At 37.2% G+C, this 21,759-nt stretch overlaps 1 protein-coding gene across 1 annotated transcript in view; it reads left to right on the top strand.

The window, feature by feature from the left end:
- PARD3B (par-3 family cell polarity regulator beta) overlaps positions 1–21,759 on the top strand; it is a 923,861-nt gene that overhangs the window by 468,187 nt on the left and 433,915 nt on the right. The window contains 5 exon segments of the mRNA XM_032480017.1: positions 4,342–4,430; positions 12,401–12,487; positions 18,167–18,188; positions 18,190–18,293; positions 20,491–20,849. Of these exon segments, the coding sequence (XP_032335908.1) occupies positions 4,342–4,430; positions 12,401–12,487; positions 18,167–18,188; positions 18,190–18,293; positions 20,491–20,849 (661 nt within the window).

Here is a 21,759-nt window from a genome sequence, read left to right as displayed (position 1 = left end):
AGACAGAGCTTTTGATGCTCCATTTGAAATAGTAGAATCCTTGTCTTAGACGTAGAAGTCTGTGAATGTGTGTCCTTTTAAGTTTGTAGGTATTGACATGATTGCTATAAACCTAAAGTCAGTTCAGAATTACCCTTGAGCAAATTATCACATTGCAATTGGCCCAATATTGCTTTCAAATTCTAATTGACATTTTCATTTACTTGAAGCATTAAGTATGTTGTTGACATAAATAAAATCTACACTTACTGTCTAACTAGAACTAGAAAAAAAATCCTTTTAACCTTGCAGAATGTTGATTTGAACCAGAAAATATGATATTTTCTTACTTTGGCATGGGATCAACAAGAAAATTCCAGCTGGAGTAGGGACCAAATAGTCAAACATAGATAGTTAAAACCTTGTAATAAACATCCCATTTTTTTCTTTGACATTGTGAAGATACATGTCCCTACACAGTTATGAAACCAAAGAGAATGTTTATTTTAATAACTGCCACTGTTAGCTGCTCATAGATTAGAAGACTTTATATTGTTAAGATGATAATACTCTCTAAATTGGTCTACAGATTTAATGTGATCCTTATCAAAAGCCAGTTGGTGTTTTTGCAAAAAGTTGTTTCTTGGATTCTAAAATTCATATGAAAATGCAAGGGACCCAGAAGAGCCAAAACAAACTTTAAAAAAAAAAAATTGGAGAACTCTCAATTCCTGATTCCAAAACTTTAGTAGAAAGCTAGAATAATTAAGACTGTACAGTACTGGCATAAGTTTGCAAGTATAGATCAACGGAATAAAACTGAGAGTCCAGAAATAAACCCTTGCACTTTTGGTCAGTTGAGTTTTGATAAGGAGTTTCCCCTAAGTGGGGAAAGAAGAGGTTTTTCAAAAAATGGTGCAGGCACAACTTAATATCCACACGCAAAGAATGAAGTTGGATCCCCTACCTCACACCACGTACAGAAATTAAGTCAAAATGGTAATAGGCCTAGTATAATAATTAACGTTATAAAACTCTTAGAAAAAAATTCAGGAGTAAGTCTTTGTGCCCTTGTGTTAGGCAGTGTTTCTTAGCTATAACACCAAAACACAAGTTACAAAAGAAAAAATAGATGAATTCTTAGCTACAAAACCAAAACACAAGTAACAAAAGAAAAAATAGATAAATTGAAATTCATTCAAGTTAAAAACTTTAGTGCTTTAAAGGATCCATCAAGAAAGTGAAAACACAGCCCATAGAATGGGAGAACCAAGTGTTCATAGCAACATTACTCATAATCAGCAAAAGTGGAAACAACCCAAATGCCCATCAAGTGGTCAATGGTAAAGAGAAAGTGGTATGTCCATACAGTGAAATATTTGGCCATCAAATGGATTGAAATACTGTTACATGCCAAGCGTGGAAGGGCCTTGGGGATGTCATGCTGAATGATGAAGACACATACCTTATGGTTCTGTTTATGTAAAATGTTCAGAATAGGTAAATCCTTAGAGACAGAAGGTAGGTTAATGATGGCCAGGGGCTGTGGAAAGGAGGAGAAATGGGGAGCACTGGCTAATGAGTAGGGGTTTTCTTTGGGGGGTTTTGAAGTTGTTCTAAAATTAGATAGTGGTGACAGTTGCAAAACTCTAATTTAAAAAGGACTGAGTTGTACTTTTGGAAAGGGTGAATTTAATGTAATATAAATTGTATCTTAATAAAGCTTTTATAAGAGAAAAATAGTGGATCTTAGAGCTCCAGTCAAGCCTTGAGATGATTGCAGCTATTGCCCTGCTGATATCTTGACTGCAGCCCCATGAGACGGTCTACCCCAGGACTGCACCGCTAAGCCACTTCCAAATCTCCGACAGAAACTTTGAGAAATAGTGTTTACTTTCTTACCCATTTAATTTTGAGGTAATTTATCACACAGCATTAGGAGACTAATACAGTACCATTCAGCTTACTTATTCATTAACATTCACTAAATGAGCTCTGTGCATCATGTACTTAATACAGAGAGGACTAGACACAGCCTCACCCTTCAGAGAGCCCCCTCTTGTGTGGGAGAGAAAGATGAGAAAGTTAACGATTTTGACATACATGCAGTCATCAAATGTTCTGACATGTGTGACAAGTTCACATATTTTGTTAAAGTTTCAAGTTCACATATTTTGTTAAATTGTCTCCGTAAGTATTTTTGTAACTTGCCTGACCCTGTGTCTTTTCTTGGTAAGCATGCATCAAGCCCTTCATAACAATGTGAATATTTGAAAGCTTTCAAAGATGCTATTCTTTGAAGATTTGATGCCTTAAACTAAAAAGTGTTCTTTAACCTTCTGATTTTTCTTCCCTTTCTTTATCCTCATGGAGAGGAGAAAACGAATAAGTTTCTAAAAATCTAATGTAGATCAAGTCCTTCACAAAACTACCAACTTAGCTAGGTTAAATGTTGCTCATTCAATCTAAAAATTAAATATATTTTTAAAATCATTTACAAGGACAAACTGCTTGAGCTGTGGCTCCATGTCTTGTTTTCTTAAAAATATTAATCCAATTCCTTTATGTCCAACCTTTTAACTCATGTGTTGTAATGTTTTGTTGAAATGCATTTAGAGCCATGAAAGCATCATGTGACATGTTGTTTCAGTGAATCCTGCATCCTTAACTAGCACTGCCTGTGACTCTGCTTCTGAAGAGTGGTGTATCTGCAGAATGACTGTTAAAGTCCAGTTACAAAGCCTAACAGAGATGGGTGGGCAGTATAGCTCAGTGGTAGAGTGCATGTTCAGTCGTGCGCAAGGTCCTGGGTTCAATCCCCAATGCCTCCATCAAGGGAAAGAAAAAAAAAAAAAAAAAACGAAAAAAGCCTAACAGAGAATTAGTGTCTTAGGTAAATGAGAATTGCTTCTTTTTCAAATCCATTCTTCCTTCTGCATCATATCCAACTCAACTTTGTCCTGGAGTGCAGAACCTCTCTGTAAGCAGAAGAATATTTACCATTAAAAAAAAAGAAGAAGAAAGACCTACAAAAGATTGCTTTGGCAGTTCAGGGACTTTTATAGTTCCATATAAATTTTGGAATTGTTTGTTCTAATCTAGTTCTGTGAAAAATGTGAGTATTTTGACAGGGGCTGCATTGGATCTGTAGATTGCTTTGAGTAGCATGGCCCTTTTGATAATGGTGATTCTTCCAATCCAAGAGCACAAGATATCTTTCCATTTCTTTGTATCATCTTCAGTTTCCTTCATCAGTGTTTTACAGTTTTCAGAGTGTAGATAACCTCCTTGGTTATTTCTAGGTGTTTTGTTGTTTTTGTTGCAATAGAAATATTTATACCAGTTACAAAATTCTGGTTTTTGAAGTGGGGGAAAAAAGTGAATGAAGGGCTGCAAATGGCAAAATATCCTTTTTTAATGGGTGAGTTGTATTCCATTGCATATTTATGCTGCATCTTCTTTGTCCATTCATCTACTGATGTGCACTTAGGAAGCTTCCATATCATGGCAATTATAAATAATGTTGCTGTTAGGAGTGGTGTGTATGTATCATTTTGAATTAATTCTTATTTTGTTGTTGGCTTTGTTCCTTTGACAACTATGTAAGTTTAAAAAGCTAAAGCTAAGCATTCTTAGAAACAATGAACAGTACATATATATAAATTTTTTAAACGTGCAGTATATTGTATGTATGTATTTATATGCAATATATTGTATATATGCAGTCAAACTGTAACAATTCTACCTAATAAAACTGAAAAGAAAAAAAGTGTTTATCATTTTAGAAATTAAATGGTTAATTTTAGTTTCTCTTTGTTGAAGATCATCCTCAAATGAAAGTCTTAAGACAAAGCAAAAACTCCAGATTTCTTTTCCTGCACTATTCCTGTTATACTTTTGACAGACGTGACCTTGCTAGGCAACTTTTTTTTTCATGGATTTTGCTTTCTTTTTATTTTTAGTGTCACCGGGAGGGTGCAAGCAAGTACAGTACATTAAAGCTAATACATCACCACCTGTCAATGGCACCTTCCCTTTGGACCCCCTTTTTCGTGCTGATTTCAAACACTCAGTCCCAAAAGCTTATGGTTGAGTAGCAGGAAGCTAAATGATGTATTCCAAAGCTCTTAACATATTGCCTTGTGTAAATGGCCCATTTGAGTATTTCAGAAACCAAATGGGAGAGAAAAGAATATTGAAAGCACTGAAAAGATTAACACCTGTTTCCAGTCTTCAAAGAAATTGGAGCACACTATATATCCGGAGTAAAACCATTTACTCTTTCCTGTTGAGATATTTTATTCAAAAATTTCAATTCCATACACATAGGATCCACATGTTTATGGGTTTGTTTCACTGCAGAATTCCACACAGGACTTAGAAGATGGAGAAGTTATGAATGGTGCGCAGACGGAACTATTGACATCGCCGAAAACTATGGATGCCTTGAGGTACCCTCTTTACGTGAATAAGAATATTTTAATTCAATTTAATGTTTGTATTTTAATGGCTTATGGTTGTTTTTATTTAGGAGGAAAGATCAAGATAAATAGAATACTAGAGTGATACCTAATTCTAAAATTAATTGCTTAATTACTCTTTTCTCTTGTTTTCTTTGTATGATATGAGAACTTCTTGACAAACATATATACAAATGAGCTTCAATCCTTCCAACTCTTCTGCAACCTGGATTTCTTAATTGCTTTTTTCTTCCCTTTGAACAACATTTCTGAGTTCATTGTGGTTGAGTATTTTACTTTGACGTTAGCTCTTTGAATATTGCTTTGCATTGTGTTTTTAACAATCTTGCAATATTTCACCCTATGTATTTAAAGTAAATCTAGCCTATCAAACAGGATTTTCCGTGTTTTTAATGTAAGTAACTCATTATAGGAAGTCAGCTGTTCTCATGTTTACCGGTACTTCCTTTGCTCAGTGTTAACTTCCAGCTCATCCTTGGCTACTGCCTGGGTCCAAATCCCAACTCTGCTTACTAGTCTAGGAGCTTAGGCAGGTTGCCCATCGGTCTTTGCCTTAGTTTCTGGTCTGTAAAATGGAAATAATGTTAAAACCTTCTTCAGAGGGCTGGAATGAAGACGAAATTATTTAACATATATAAAGCACTTTGAACAGTGCCTGAGTCAGAGTAAGCCCTGTGAGTACTTGCTGCTGCCGCTCATACTGTTACCATCATCATCTCTCTTGTTATTAGCATCATCGTCAATATCATCATTTTTAAAGCTGCTTCAAATTTTGTGTTAAGTCATTTCCTATTTACTAGGTTGTTGTCTTCAGCACTAGAAGGTGATGATTCTCAGGCTGACAGTCATCCATTCATTCACTGAGTCAGTGTACCCCTTTCACTCAGTCCAGTTAGTAACAGGCGCCTAGCATGTTACGTGGAATGAGCTTTAAAAAAAATGTGATCATCTTTTATCACGCTGCTATACTGCGTGGATTGTCCTTAAGTTTATAATTTATGGCCCTATGGCATAGTTACTCATTCTTTAGATTGTTTCTTTGATTAATGAGCTGCATAATATTAAAAATTTGGTGCAGAAAATCTCCAGGGCACTCTCTTTTTAGAAGTTTGATAAGGTTGTTTTGGGAGGTAAGCGTAATGAATGTAATACTCTTAATTCTGTTTGCCTTTCATTTCACTTTATTTTAATGTCAGCTTTTTGAAAACTTTGCTGACATCTTGGCTAAGTATTATGTGGGTAGTTGTTAGAGAGTGAACAGTTGTTTGCTTTATGGCTGCATGGACAAATTAGCTAAGCTTTCTCTGGATATAAGGAGTTCAGAGAAATGGAGTATAAGAATTTTTTAAAATATTGTTATTTAGTTAAAATACATCTGTGTTTATGTGTAATTTTATTATCAAAACAGACTTTTTGCATGAGTTTTATTAGCACCTTGAGCAGGCTAAGAAGGTGTGACTCAGAGTGACTTCTAGAGACCCAAACTATATTCACCACCCTTGTCTCCAGGTCCTCTGACTCTGGCATTACCTGTTGTGCGCACCTTCCCTGATTCCTTGGTGGTTTATTTCATGCAGCATTACCAGGGCTAGGAAACCTCACTGGTGCTCGCCACGTTTGAGGCCAAGTTTAGAAAGTAGAGCGAGTGCAAATTCCGTTACTTGCAGATGCTGGGTGGGAGGAGGATGCGAAGCATTTTAACAGCGTGGAATGCAGAGCTGGGGGTGGGGTGCAGGAAGCTCGGAGACTGCAGTTCCAGGAGAGGACATTGATTCTAACTGATATGGGATGAGGAAGACACACCCAAGGGAAAATAGGAAGCCACTTACTGCTGAGGTGTGCGGTCACTTTTTCTCCTGGGGCAAGGAGGGTCTGATACCACCCCTAGAGCTTGCTCCAAGAATAGAACTCTGGGCTTACTTCCATGTAGGTGGCATGGAAGCTAAGGAACGTGTTACAGAATCCATCTCGAAATGTCTTGAACCTGTCCTGCTGTTTGAATTCCCATAGTTATTGCTCAAGCCTTTGTTACTTTTCTGTCAGACTACTGTAATAACCTAACTTCTCCTGAGCATCAATCTCTCCTTGTCTAATTGATCCCACATATCACTACTAGATAATTTTTAAACCACAGCATTTATCAAGGCATTCCTTAGTTCTAAAACTTAAGTCCTGAGTTTGAGCACTTCCTGTGTAACCTTGGACTAATTATTTAACCTCTTTAAAGTTTTTTTTTTTTTCCCCTGTGGAAAACGGGCAGTTGCACTAGCATAATACTAAATGAAAGACTGGATAAACATTCATTCCTATTTTAATTGTCATTATCACATGTACAACAGTTTATTACAACTATTTGTCATTTTCCCAAACAAGAGTGTGATTCCCCCGACGCATTCCCGAAACCTAATACAGATCTTGGAACATAATAGTGGCATATTTGTTGAATGAATAACTGACTGGATAAAACACAATAATTCATAAATCATAACTATTGACTGCTCACCCATAATTAACAGAAACATTTATATTTAAGGAAAAATAACATTTAGAGGGAGTTCTCCAAATAGCCGTACAAGACGCATCTCCTGTGAAGTACTTCTCGGTTTACTTTGATCTTAAGAAGACAGTGAAGCAAGAGGTTGCTCTTGGGTGTTTCTTTTTTAAAATAAAATTACACCTTAAGGTTCTCTTTAAATAGCAAGTAATATGTACAAAAGACCTTCGCCTCATGCCTAGTTTCTCTCTCATTCCTGACCTCACCTTATTCCAGACTTGCCTTTTTTCCCAGGCTTAAAACTGTTACCATTTTTTATCCCATCTTCTCATTTGCCTCTGGTATCTGTTCATTTGGCAAATTATTGACAGAGTCCATCTCAAAGTACCTTGAATCTTCCCCATGTTTTCATGCTTTATATGTAGCTATAATCATTACTCAAGCCTATTACCTGTTGGATAACATTATTGCAATGATTTACTAATTCCTTGTTCAAGTATCAGTTTCTATCTTTCCTATTTCTAGTTGATCCCACACATCCCTGCCAGGTAAAATATTTCTAAACCACAGCATTTATCACAGTGCTCCTCAGTTCCAAGACCTCTAATGATTCCATTTTCTGCAAAATTAACCATGATTTTTTTTTTCCAGTTTGGAGTTTGACATATCACACTGAGGTTTGATCTCAAGATGATGGTTCAACCTTATCTCCTCAATATCTTCCCCTCTCTTCTCCTCCCTTCCTCCCCCTTCCTTCTCTCTTTAATATTACAGCCAATCAGCGTGTCCACAAACCATCCTGGTTCAGTCACTCAGAGCAGTTTTCTCTCCTATGCATGCCTCTCCAGCTTCTTCCGAGCTTTTCTGATTGAAGATCCATTTGCCCTTCTCAGTTCCCTCTGAAATCCCACTCCTTTGAGAAGATTTTTCTGATTCCAGCTCCCCTTCCCAATCCTGTGTCCTCTTCCTCTGAACCTCATCAGAAAGTACCTCTGCTCTGAAATTCAAGTGTCAAAGTGATTGAAAACTATGTCTCTAAAAAGCAATAAATTCCAGTTTGAATCCTGACTTTACCTTACATGAATGGTGTGATGCTTGACAAACTATTTAACTTGTTAAGCATCGGTTTACTAATTTGTAAACTGGAAGTGATATATTTACTTTGTACATTGGTTGTGAGTACTGTTATAATGCCCAGAAGATGGTTAACATACTGCCTCTGCAAAATAGCTTCCATTCATTGAGAATATACTAAAATTCCTGCTACTGTTCTCTTACTTTGTATTATTTTACATTACCTGGTCTAATCTACCCCCCTAGATTATGAACTCTTCAAGCATTAGACTTTGTTTTTACCTTGAAGAACTTCTTCATTGGGATGACTCAATTAAATATGTGTTGAATTCAGGTGCATTAAGTGAATCCCACCACCACCAACAAATTCTTTGTTAGATGTTTTACTCATTATAGTTACATCAACAAGACTTTTCACCATCCAGTAGACCTCAGTGTCAACCACAAGCTCTTTTGGAGGTTTCTCTCTGTAGTCCATCTCTCATATGGCTGTATATGACAGTCCTGGCCATCAGTCCCCAAAGAACACCAGCTCTTACCTTCTCTCCATCTGTTACAGCCCAGTGTTTTCTCTATCAGCAGTTTAATTATGAAGGAAATATGTTCCTCTATCCTACCATATTTAAGGGTTAAAAAAATGCTTACTGAAGAAATCGATTGGAAAAAGCTGGAAAGCTGGAAATACATGATTCCCTTTTAATAAATAAGCTTGTTTGTTCCCTCAGAACATTCTAATAGTCATGCTAATAGCTGGTATTACTGAGCCCTTTGTACATCCCAGATACTGTGTGTATGACGTATGTGTATAATGTTCTCTAGTTTTTTCTTTAAAACCAATCCCTCTGTTCGGCATTTTTCTTAATTCCTTCATTGTCCCAGTGAGGAAACTGATACTTTTGGTCTTCGTTTAAGTGATTTGACTCAGACACCCTACTAACAGCCACTACTAGGGTATGCTGTCTCTCTAATTTCCCAAGTTAACCATGATTTCCTTCTGAAACAAAGCGTCTTCCCCTCCAACACCCCCGCCCCCCGTCCTCAGTCCCATCTTTTCCTTACCCTATCCCTGGCCTATCCCTGGGTGGACTCATCTTAAAGACGCTGTGTGTTCATCATGTGTGGAGGAATTGGAACTACGGCCATCCTTCTGCTGCTCCAAGTGTGTTCTCTCCCTCAAGCTCCATGTCTGTCTTCTGGAAGGAACCCAGTGAAGCACTTTCCATCTAGTTCTTGACCTAGCTGTTCACAGCAGGCTCATTTTAAACCACTGATTCTGCACTTTTGCCCATAGTTTTGTCCTAAACTCTGAGATAGGTAGCAGCTGGTTCCAGTGATTCTTTGAATCAGTTTTGTCAGTTGGACCTTAAACATTTAGGTTGCTTAAGACTATTGGACTGAATGTCTTGTGACTATCTGCTTTTGTTTTAGTATGTCTTAGAAAGTTGTATAAAGTTAGTTATTTTGAGCTTAGTGAAATCCTCTGACTCTTTCTGTGTCACTGAAGTATTTTTCCTTCACCCCATAGTTCATTTTTAGTCTGTTTTTCACAAGTAGCTGCCAGCCCCTTTTTCTTTCCACTGCTGGAATATCCTTCTCACTTCATTCTTTACATTTTCCATCCTCAGTCCACCTCCAAAGCATAAATAAACGTGTACGTATCCTGCTCACTGGTCCTTGAACTCTGCTTTGCAGTTTGCCTAAACGAGTAGCATCAATGCATATTTTCACATCTTAGTTAAGTATCATTTTATGAGATACGTATTCAAATAATTGTGTCTAGTCCTCCTTGCTGTGTTCCACAAGGGTGTATATACAGAGATTTCTACAGAACCCCATTAGTATATATAACACCGAGTGGTTTTGTCCCCTTTTAAAATAAATAAAAATATATGGACTGGTCTATGAGGCTTCCTTTTTCAAATGCCTTTCTTTCCATCTTGAAACAAATAATGGATAACAATTTATAAAGAGCATGGTAAAGCATAGTCTGTGTAAAATGTGTAATGCTATATTAAATAAATCTAATTCTCTAAGTGTCTGCGTATTACAATCAACAAAATTGAAAGTCTTTTATGCTTTTTGCCTAGGATAATAATATTTTTGTCATAGTAGTTTAACATTTGTCAAATATCATTCTAGCCAAAAAATTGTAATTGTCACATACAAAGACTGCATAAAAGTTTATTCTGAAATACTTGAAGAAAAGGAATCTGACAGAGTTGAAATAAACCTTAATACTGCAACCCCCCAAAAAAGTTTCAGTATTTTGAAATAAAATTGATTAACAAATTAGAAGATTTATTTTATTCAGTGAATGTAAAAATACAAGATTGATGATTACTGAAGAGTAGGTATCAGTATGACACATAGAATTTATTATGTTTTACAGGAGTTTTGAGTGAGATAAAGAAATATTTGCAAACTAGAAAAAAAAGAGAATCTATAAAGCCATTCTAAAAATTTTTAAGCTGAAATCTTGTAGTCTATACTGAATACTTATATTCCAAAGCCTCTAAATAATACACATGAATGTTCTATCAGCATGTGGATATTTAATACATTTATTAGGAGAAATTTATGTCATCCTCTAAGTACAAAACTGTAAAAATACATTATAGAGGTAGAGATAATAAAGTTTCAATGGTTAAACAAGATTTTAGTCTCTTGTCTTTAGAAGTCTTTAAAATAATATCGTAACCTTAGAATGTGAATGCTTTGGGTTTAGTCTTCCTTAAATACCTATGAATGAACTACAAATCTGTTATTATATAAACATGATTGCTTTGTGGTCCATTGAAAGCTATACAACTTTCTCTTCCCACCAAACATCTTATCTTCAGGACTTATAATGCATATCTATATAGTCTACTTCATATGCATATATTCAAATGGTGTCTTTATGCTCACACAGAAAGTATAGAGAAGAATCTATTTTATCCCATGATGCCAACACTCTTAAGATTTATTTTGTTTGTAACTTTTATTCCAGGCCTCTGATATAACCTGCTTGAGTGAACAAGTTTTAAATATATCAGCAATATCTGAGCAAAACTCATTTGAAATTTATTATCAGTTTGAAATTCCATCATGTTCCACAAATGTTGGAAACTGACATGCTCTTTTTTGCAGTTCTTAATGATAATAGGTTTGCAATGAAAACACATTAAAAATAAGCCTAGTCCACTGATGAGAATATATTTAATGTATTTATTTTAAATTGCTGATAATTTAGGGAATACTTCATGTGGAGTGAATTCATCAGGCATCTTGTTTTCTTAATGCTGTTCTCAACTTTACAGCAAGGAGCCACAATTTCCCCATTTTCAATTTGGAGCAGAGAGGCATTGGTAGCAGCTGTAGCTCTTAATTTGACATCTAGTTTCAGGTCATTTTCATGTAAATAGAAAACAAGAGAGACCTGCCTACAATTTCCGTAATAGGGATGTTTGCTTCAACTTTATCATTTTTCCTCTGGCAATTTTATTTTCTCTCTCCAGGATTAAAGGAGCCAATAATTGTTCATGGTTATTATTTTTCATCTTTATAAAAACTTGTTAGTTTTACTTTCTATTACTCCAGAGCTCCCAATGCCTTATATATTTCAGTCATACACACTATCCATTAATGTTTCTAGCTCATCCTTTCCTTAATCTGGAGTAGGTTAGGCAGGTCAGGCTTTCTATTTCTTTCTGTAATATATTTTCTCCAAGCTTTGCAACTTCTTTTTTACCTCTGAAAAAAAAAATAGGTGAAAATTCGGAATTGTTCCACTGAATACAACTGATGCCTCATTGAAAGGAAAGTTTGAGTTTTGATTTATAATGCTTTGAGCATGCCCATATGTACCACCAACTGTGGCTTCACAGTTGTTTAAAATGTAATTCTGTGCTTTTTCTAATAAATACGTATTTTATTTCATTTTTTTCCCTCTGTTCTGGGGTATAAATGCTACTTTATGCTTAAGCATAGATATGCTTAACTCCATGTATTTTGCCATCTATACAGTAATTTTCAAGTGTATCTCAATGGGGAGAAATTTCATTTTGTGTACATCGTTTTTAAATATGTTGATTTATGCAGATTAAGTTAAGTAGGAAGTTATTTTTGTAGGTAGTCATTTCCATTTGTTCCTCTTCTAGGAGAAAAAATAAGAAATCAGATAGTCTTTTAAACATTTTATTTCCTGGATCTTCTGTGACATACCAGCAAATCACATACCCCTTTGATTTCATCTCTGCTGTTGAATTTGCAGTAGTTGTTATAATCCTAAACTTTTTTGTTTGGTGTTTTTACTGTGCCACATCTGGCTTTTTGTTTTGTTTCTGTTTCAGCAGAGACTCATCTGTACTCTTATTTTTTTTTTCTGCCCCAGTGATATGACAAGAACAGTGGAGCTATCTGGGGAAGGAGGCCCCTTGGGAATACACGTAGTGCCCTTCTTTTCATCTCTGAGTGGAAGGTAAGATGTTTTCCTTACATCAGAAGCTCATACTAATGAAAAACTTGACTTGAGCTCATTTTCCCAAACATTTTCAGAAGATTCAGTATACATCTTTATTATTTAGATGAATACCTCAAGATATACTTCTATTGGCCACTTACGTATTAGAAACAAAACTAAAATCACTTACTTCTAGGATATGATGGAAAAGAAAAAAAATCATGGTTTCTGCATTTATAATTAACTAAGAAGTACTTTCTTAAAGTATTCTTATCAGTGACATGTAGTAAACAGAAACCCGGGGAAAGACTTGAACATATATTGTTAGATATATATGGCAACTGAATTTTTTAATGTTCAGACATGTACTTAAACAAGTGAAATATAGTAATCCCAAACTGGTATTTCTTGATAATGTTCAGGTGTATATAACTTAGAATAATAAATATTCTAACATTATAAGTAGTTACAGGAGAAGCTAAATATGTTTTGATGATTTTAGCTATAGTAGCAAAATGCCATTATGGTAATTATTTTGTTCCAAAATGTAATCAATTAAGCATAATTTACCACACCTTTTGAAATTTTAGGGACATTATGTTTCTAAATCTACTCGGGTAAACGGTAATGTAGATTGTGTCACCATTTCTTGAAATTCCTGTCTACCTAACTGGACGTAAAACTTACTTTACTGATGGGAATTAAAGTGTGTGCCTGAGAGTTAATATTAGTATTAGTGTAACAACCTTACAGAACTAGTACTAGACATTAGGTTACTTTTCAATAGGATGACTGCCTTTAGCTCTAGACTGATACTGAAAAAGGCGATCAGAAACTTAAAGAAAATTAGTTTCTCACCCATATGACATGACTGTAATTAATTTGCTAAATTTATTTTCTTGAATGTATCACTGGAAGGACAAAACACTGATTTTAGCTTAGGGAATCAAAGGCCAGAAAAGTCTGTTGATTTTCTCAAGGTCACACAAAAGCCACATGCCCTCACTGCATTGCTCTTTCTAGAACAAAAATTCTCCCAAAGGTTATATAGTATTAATTTACTTATTCTGAGTATTTATTCAATTCAGTCTGCCATACAACAGAAAGAGCAGATTTAGTCATGATATTTTGGTTGGCATCATTTTCAGCAGGTAGCCATCTGCTACCTGTAATTGCAAAGTCATCACCTTTTTTAGCAAATAACATCTGATGCCAAGCTCTTGCTGGAATGCATGTCCCCTAAAAAGAAATGAACTGCAAAGCTAGTGGCTCTTATTGTCTCATTTCCTGTATGTGTTAATAAGTGTGTTTATAAATGTTACGGGTTATGGCACAGGACAAGCTGAGGTTGTTTTTGATAGACAGGGAGACTATTTACCCAGTTGTCATGAGAAATTCTAATGGCTTTTGGCAGAAGTGGGCTGACAGAGCTTTGTGAAATACCAGAGTGGTTAAATTACCAGGCCCTTTAGCTTAATGAAGCCGGAATAGAACACAAGATCATCCCAATTTTCAAAACATGAAGAAATATACAATGTGACAGTCACCACACTTCATTTTCAGTAGTTGGGAGAACAAGTTGACCTTGTGGACCAGCAATCACCTTCTCCCACTTTAAATGAGGAAAACACACTAGAATGTATTGATTTTCTCCCTGCTCCTTCCTGTTCTGATTTCTAGCATAAGCCTTGCAGGAGAGGAGAAAGAGTATTGGACTTGGATTTGGAGCAGTTGGATTTGAATCTGTGTTCCCTTTTGTATAAGCTTGAGCAAGTCCCCTAAACTTGCCTCTTGTGAAAACCTACTTCACATCAAGGTTATGGAGATTAAATGACATTAAAAATATGAAAGCCCCTTGTAAAACACACAGCAGATGAATGTGTGAAGTATTAGAATTATTCCTACTTTGGCTAAAACAGAAAAGCCTGGTTCAGAAGTGCACTTTTATAAGTTCATGGTCAGCTGTTCAGTAACTTGATGAAATAGTTGCATAATTTTTTTTTTTTTTTTTGCTATCCACCAGTATTATAGAAAGGAAATTTAATTAAAAAAATAGTATGGAAGTTGAGACATGAGCCAATAAAAGTTAAGAAGTAATGAGTACAGGCTGAAACAGCACACTTAACTCAACCCATGTGTCTAGAAGCAACTGCATATAGAGCGTGTCAGACAAGTGTCTGACTTCCTCAGGCCATGTGGTCTCACCGTGTGAGCGCAGGGGGTGCGGGTGGGGGAGTTAGGGTCATAGTAGTATACTTAGTTCTTAATTTCCTTCCATTTATTGGCTTATGTCATTATTTAAAATTAGAATTTACATTTAATTATTTACTAAGACTACTGTAATGGGCTTTGCCTTCAATTTCTTTTTGATTTTTTTTTTCTTCTTTAAGAAAAATAGAGCCACACCTGTTTGTAGAATGAGCTCTCTAATCAAAGTTAGAACACCCTGAGTACCACACGGTGGCTGCTGTACTGGATAAGACCTCAATGGATTTATTAGGGTGCAGAATGCTACTTGTATGGAGGAACGTTGGCTTGCACAAGAAAAGCAAAAATGCAAAAAAGAAAAAAAAAATCAGAGTCCCTGAAAGTTAAAAGTGACTTAATTTCATTTTTTTTCAAAAAAGTCAACGTAGCTTTGTTTTAGAATTAAAAGTGTGAAATCTAATTTTTTTTTTTTTAGCAAATAAAGATAGCATAATATACCTGTTTCATAGTAAAGACAGCTGAATATGAGGCAGAAGGCAGGACTGAGTGAAGAGTGACAGGTGATGTGAGGAGAGGAGATGTTTAGGTAGTGATGCTAAGCAAGCAAGTGGCTAAGGTGGGAAGTGATACAGTGTTAACACTCCGGTGATAACAGTGGGAAGAGAGGAGATAGCAAGCAGAGGGTAGGTTTGTGACTAAATGAGTATTAGAAGAGCAAGAAGCAATCGTTACCCCTCTTAATCACAGGGCTGTGGACTTCAGCCTCCATTATCACTGCTTATTAATGCAAATGAACTGGTTCGTCTCAGCCTACAACTCCTCGATGGCATTAATTCTTAAATCCTGAGGGTCTTGGTCCCAAACAAGACAGCTCCCATAGCCCTCTCAGTTGAGACAAAGAAGGTAAAGAGGAACTCTTTTCTGAGACTTTCCATGCTGGGGGATGAAATCAAATTGGAGGGAATCCATCCCTTCCTTAGACTAAAGAAGGCAGGAGGGATTTGTTGCCAGGGACCGAACTAATAAAATCAGTCAGTTTTACATTTTACCAAAATTACCTCTGACACATGGGTTTTATAGTTGGGCTTATTCTGTCAATAAATTTTTCATGGAAAGTTAGGTTATTTAGATCAGTGAGGTTCACATAGCATACTCCAGCTGTAATATGCCAGCTAAATTGCAACCCAGTGGCCTGAAAGAATTAATTCATCTCCCAAAATGTGAAATTAAATCCTAGGGAGTAACATTACATGACTGATGATGTACTGAATTAAATTAAAGGAAGACTTGAATGCTTGTTAAAAAAATATCGCTTACATAAACTAGTTTATAACCACATGTGAGCTTCCTAATGGATCATGTTGTTGTGAATCCACCATAACAAAAATCCAAAAATGTGAACTATTAGAGAGTTGTTTAATTTAGGAGAGAAACGCTGTGTTGTTGTATTCGTTTTTCCTCTTTTTGACACGTCAGGTAGCTCAATTTTTAATATTATGTTACGAGATTAAGCTGGGATTAATTGCTTAAAAATACCAATATAAATCTCAGATCCTTTATCTGAAAATAGTAGCTTTCTCTTCCACACAAAATATGATTAACTTACTAACCTACTAGAACTAGGAAACGAAGCATCACCGCACGCTCGCCCTCCGACCCGGAGCCTTCCCTACAGTAGGTGGCGTGACCGTTCACTCCTCTCTCCTTCATCAGCGGACGGTGTCCATTTCACTTTTCTGAAGTGGAGATCTAAGTGGCCCTGCGTGTGACTCTCCTCCAGCCATCTTGAGGTGACCTGGGCTCTTTAGATTCACTGAGGCCCTGGAGGCAGAAGCCCCACTCTGTGGCACCTCCAAACAGGAAGACAGTTTTCTCCTCCACCTTCATCAGAGACTGCCCTTCTTCCATGGCTGATCCTAGTATTCACGCATCAAATGTGCTCATGTTTTATTTGGATTTGGGACTTAGTGCAAGGGGACTGTGTCATAGCTCCTAAGGCCCCTGTGGGAAAGAGGATGACAAAGTAGGGAAACGAGGGCGAGGGAAGGGGCGCAGGCAGCTTCTCCACATCCAGCAGACTCCTCTTGGAGGATGTATCTGTCTGTCTGTCTTCTGAGACAGTGGGACCCTGACATGCCACAAAGAACAGGGAAATCCCGCAAGTGAGAAATGGCTAAAATATACACGAGTTTGATTTCTTCTAGGTTTTAGTTCAGATACTACCAGTATGTAACAGGCACACGAAACTATACACACACACACACACACACTTTAATTCTTTATTTGTATTGCTGTAGTTTTCTTTCACCTTTTCTTTTTCTCCAGCCCCCTCCCCTCTTGACTCTAAGCCACAGCCATGAAGCACCAAGAACCTGCAGGTATCTTCTCAGAACCCAGACACTTTCTGGTTAAAATTTCAGACGACTCTTCCCAAAGCCCTGTCTTCACACTGTCACTGCCTCGCTCAGAAGCAGCGAGTGGCACGGATACCACTCCAGCCTCATCAGTCAAGTCCATCAGCTGGTATTCCAGGCCCCTGCTTGTGGCACTGGCCTCCCCAGCCAGTGTGAGCTCCAGCCCTGCTCCTTACATGAACCCGCCGGGTTTTCGCGCCTCCCTGTGTATTTTCTCTCCTTCTGTCCAAATCCAGCTCATTCTTCTGTTCTAGTTTACATCCCACCTTCCTCCCAAAACCTCCAATGAACACTCTAGGCTTATTGATATCTCCAGGGTTTTTTGTTTGTTTGTTTGTGTGTTTATTTTATTTTATTATTATTATTATTATTATTATTTTTTTTTACAATTTTTACTATACTCGAAGCCTATGCTGACCGTTGTCCTGGTCCCACAGGCTTGCCTCATACTCCTCCATCTGGGGCACATTGAAAAAACCCTCTATACACACTTGATTCAGTGGCACTAACAAATGGGACTGAATTTCCTTCTAAACTGAGTGATACGATCTGTGCTAGATGTTTACTTCTTAAAACGCAGACTATTGATCTGGGCAGGAAGACTGCAAAACATTATCATGTATACCTAACCCTCTCCCATTATCAAACATCGTGTTGCTCCCTTGGCACCTCAGACTTAACTATTACACAGTCGGCCCTTGTGTGATGCCCTCTCCAAACCACGAGTCCCCCGTGTCCTGAGCGCCAGTGAACTCCACTAGCTTTTTCTAAGCTTTCTACAAGCATGGGAAATAGAACTGTAGCTCAGTGTGCTCTGGGATGGTGTTTGGGTCTATTTGTCTTGAAGAGCTTCTTCTTTTTAGTGACTCATATGTGTATGTGTGATTTTTTGATTTGTTTTTTGTTTTTTGTTTCTTTTTAACTAAGGATTTAAATAACAAACAGTAGCCAGAATATAAAACATAATTTCTTTCAGAAGTAGAAATCAACACTTATTTCTGAACAGTTGCAAGTGGAGAATCAAGTCACGTATTATGATTCACTAATTCTGTTTTGACCTGAATTTTGCATGTAGGATTCTTGGGCTCTTCATCCGCTGGCATCGAAGAAAACAGCAGGTCCAAGCGGGAGGGGCTGTTTCACGAAAATGAATGTATTGTAAAAATCAACAACGTGGACCTCGTAGACAAAACCTTTGCTCAGTAAGCATTTTTCCTTATTTTATTTACTTTGTGATTCCTGGAATGCTTATAATCATTACTGAGCTCATGATGATAAAAATGTAGGGTAGAACTTGTGGTCAATTCCCTTTGACCCCAAAACATCCATTTTCACATGCATCCTATGATTGAGCATCCTCAAAGGTGGCCTGCACATGTCCCTGACAGCCCGAGAATGGCAGACCGCAGACAGAGCAAGCCTTCTGCCTGGTTGTCTTTCTGGGGCACCAAGAGATGGGCTTGTTTTTCTTGGGATACGGGTCAGTTAGACTGGTATTTAATGACTCTTTTCACAGACTGTTAGTTCAGCTTATTAATTAACTTCCTTGGTGTCAGCCGTCTTCCTTAAGCTAAATATCTGTGAGAGATGTCTGTGAAGACTCACTGAATAGTAGAAACAAAGGGAAAAAATTAAAATACTCTCCTTCAAGAAATCATTTCTCTGCATGTGAAAATGTTACAGGAATAGGTTCTTATACCTAAGAATTAGAGTCTGCAGCAGTTGGCATATATATGCTTTTTTTAAATGTAGATTGGCATTGCAGCGGAACAAGGGGATAAAGATGAATACTCTTTAGTAATGACCGCCAGCCTCTCTTGTGTCTGCTTGAAACAACTCTTAATATATCGTCTCTGTGGCCATTAGTCTCCAATATTGTGTGTTGTGTTGGGGGGGCGGGGGGTGAGTGATTGAGTGCCTGTGGGTGGAGGGGCATTGGGCACTAGCTGCATACATGTGGAAGAAAATGAAACCTTAAGAGTCTGTTAGTGAAAATAATAATTGGCAAAATTATCATTGTTATCAGTTATGATATTATCTTTATATAACACTGTGCTTTTTTACAAGGACTTAATAGGAGTGCAGGGCAGACATGGTTACCCTGATATTTTACAGGTAGAAGTTGAGGCTCATAAAAATTCAGTATGGAGTAGAAATTGACTCCTGGTCAAGGAACTGAGCAGAGGAGTTGGGCTGTCTGTGTGACGTCTTCTCCCTCCTCCCCTAACAATGTAAACTCTTCAGTAAGGTGACGGGGAGCTCAGAGAGCTGTTGGAATTGAGATTGAATATTATTTGGTGTGGCTGCTCTGCCTGAAATAAAGGTAGCTTCAACAACATTTATTCTTTCTAAGGACAAGTAAGTGTGGAGATGGCAGTCCAGAGTTGGTATGGCAGGTCCACCATCAGCAGCGAGTCAGGCCTCTTCTGTTTTTCTGCTTCGCTGTATTAATTATGTGGCTGCTATCTTTAAGTTGTGTCATGGTCACAAGATGGCTGCTGGGTTGCCCTCCATCACTTCTGAATTTCAAGAAATAGGAAGGAGGAACAGTAGAACAAAAATTACTGCTTCCCAGACGAGCCAGCTTCCCTCTAACCCCCTCACTTACATCCCATTGGCGAGATAGGCTGCCCTATCTTGCCTAGTTTTCTCTAGTCCTAAGGCTTAAGGAGGCGTAAGGAAGAAGGAGAGAAAAAGTAGCAAGGAATTTGAAGGAAAACATAAAGTGCTAGGACGAAACAGTAAAAAAGTATAAGTACTCTTTAGTAGAATATGGGGTGGGGTGGTGCATATTGGATTGACAATCCACTATGATGCTTGACACAATCAACACACCTCCCACATGTCTCCATGAGGAGCATTGTGTCAATATTAAACTTCTAGAACACAGCCCATGTTAGAAAAGACCTGTGCTTTAGAATAAAGTCCTAAAAGGAAACTAATTGATAATCTGATCAAGAGTATGAAATGATTTTTTTTTTCCATCTTAAAGTTAAAGCTTGCTTTTATATTTACTTTGGTAAACACATCTGGGTTGATTTTCAGATTTAGAAATGCTTGAAAGCTGTGGGTTGTTGGGTAACTTACTCAAGCTCTTTGAGTCTCAATTTTTTCATTTTCCAAAATGAGAATGAATTATACTTACCTAACATGGTTGTTAAATAAGATTAAATGAGAGAATCATGCACGTTGCTAATGCACTTGTAGCCCAGTGTGGTGGCACCTAATGGGCGGGTGGTAAGCGGTACCTAGTACTTAATTAGAGAAGTCTTGCTGCTAGTAATAGTGGTGAGCATCCTCTCTGCTTATGCTGCTGTGCTGCTTCCCCAGCCACGATGCTGGGGTGCTTTAGACGGCATGCTTGAAGGCGGCATCATTATCCATTCACTGTCTTTCAAGGGCTCAAGATGTCTTCCGTCAGGCGATGAAATCCCCAAGGGTGCTCCTGCATGTGCTTCCACCTCAAAACCGTGAGCAGTATGAAAAATCTGTCATTGGACCTCTTAACATTTTTGGTAACAACGATGTCGTTTTGAGAACAAAGGTGCCGCCTCCTGTCCATGGAAAATCGGGAATAAAGACAGTAAATCTCGCAGGAACAAGCGGTCCTGAGGAAGATACATCGGCTTCCCTGCAACAAAGCAAGAGCCCCCCACTACCAAGACTAAGTAGAAAGCCCCCCTCTCCCTCACTCTCCCCTCTCATGGGGTTCGGCAGCAAGAAAAATGCAAAGAAAATTAAGATTGACCTAAAGAAAGGTAATTATTAAATTATGCCTAATCGCATTCTATTATTGTAACATGTCACACTGGTTAAGAGAAATGCATTAAGGCTAATTTTGTTAATTCTCCCTTCATTTAATTGAATCAAAGAATAGATTTAAGTGTATACTTTGGTACCAAATTTCTGGAAATTGTAGTACTTTCTTACTCTTTTTTTTTTTTTTTCTGGAGAGTGGGTTATTTGAAACAAGAAAATTAGGAAGACATACTGGGAAGTAGAAAGAACTATTTCAAACTTGATAGAAACAGCCATATTGTGTCACAACTTAATACTAAATAGGCACTAAAATTCAGTTGTCCCTGTTTCAAGCAAGATGAGTGATGTTTGAAGAATTCTTTAGTCCAAGTCCAAAAAGCCAATTTATTATTTCTGGTTCTCTAAGATACTTCTGTATTAGCAAAAAGTTATTCCTCAGCAAATATGTGGTAATTATTAATTTCACTAGTTTAACATTGCAAACAATTTTTCAAATATACATAATTTCAAATGCATGTATAACCTTTTCTTTCTTCACTGTTTTCAACTTTTCATTTCAAGCCCAGATCGATAAGACTAGATCATGCATGTTCATACATATTTATGCAGTACTGCACATACACACATAAGCATTCACGTACTTCCGTGCTTTTGTTTATTTTGTAATGTCTCTTGATGATCGCTTCTCCCAGTGCAACCTTCTGCAATCCGGTGTGATTTTTCAAGACTCTAATTTAAAGAATCCAAGGTTTCATGGATTCTTGTCTAAATTAATAGAAAATTTAGTGATCACAAGGTAGTTTTAGAATACGTAGTAACATACATCTAAAGCAAATAGCATGTACCTTTAACTAAGAGAGATTATTCTGAAAAGTCCTCTGGTCAAAATTGTGTCCCCCCATAAGAATT

Source organism: Camelus ferus, chromosome 5, assembly GCF_009834535.1.
Source record: "Camelus ferus isolate YT-003-E chromosome 5, BCGSAC_Cfer_1.0, whole genome shotgun sequence".
NCBI classification, from domain to species: Eukaryota; Metazoa; Chordata; class Mammalia; order Artiodactyla; family Camelidae; genus Camelus; species Camelus ferus.
Note: the sequence above shows the minus strand (reverse complement) of the source record. Positions and strands in the feature narration are given on the sequence as shown.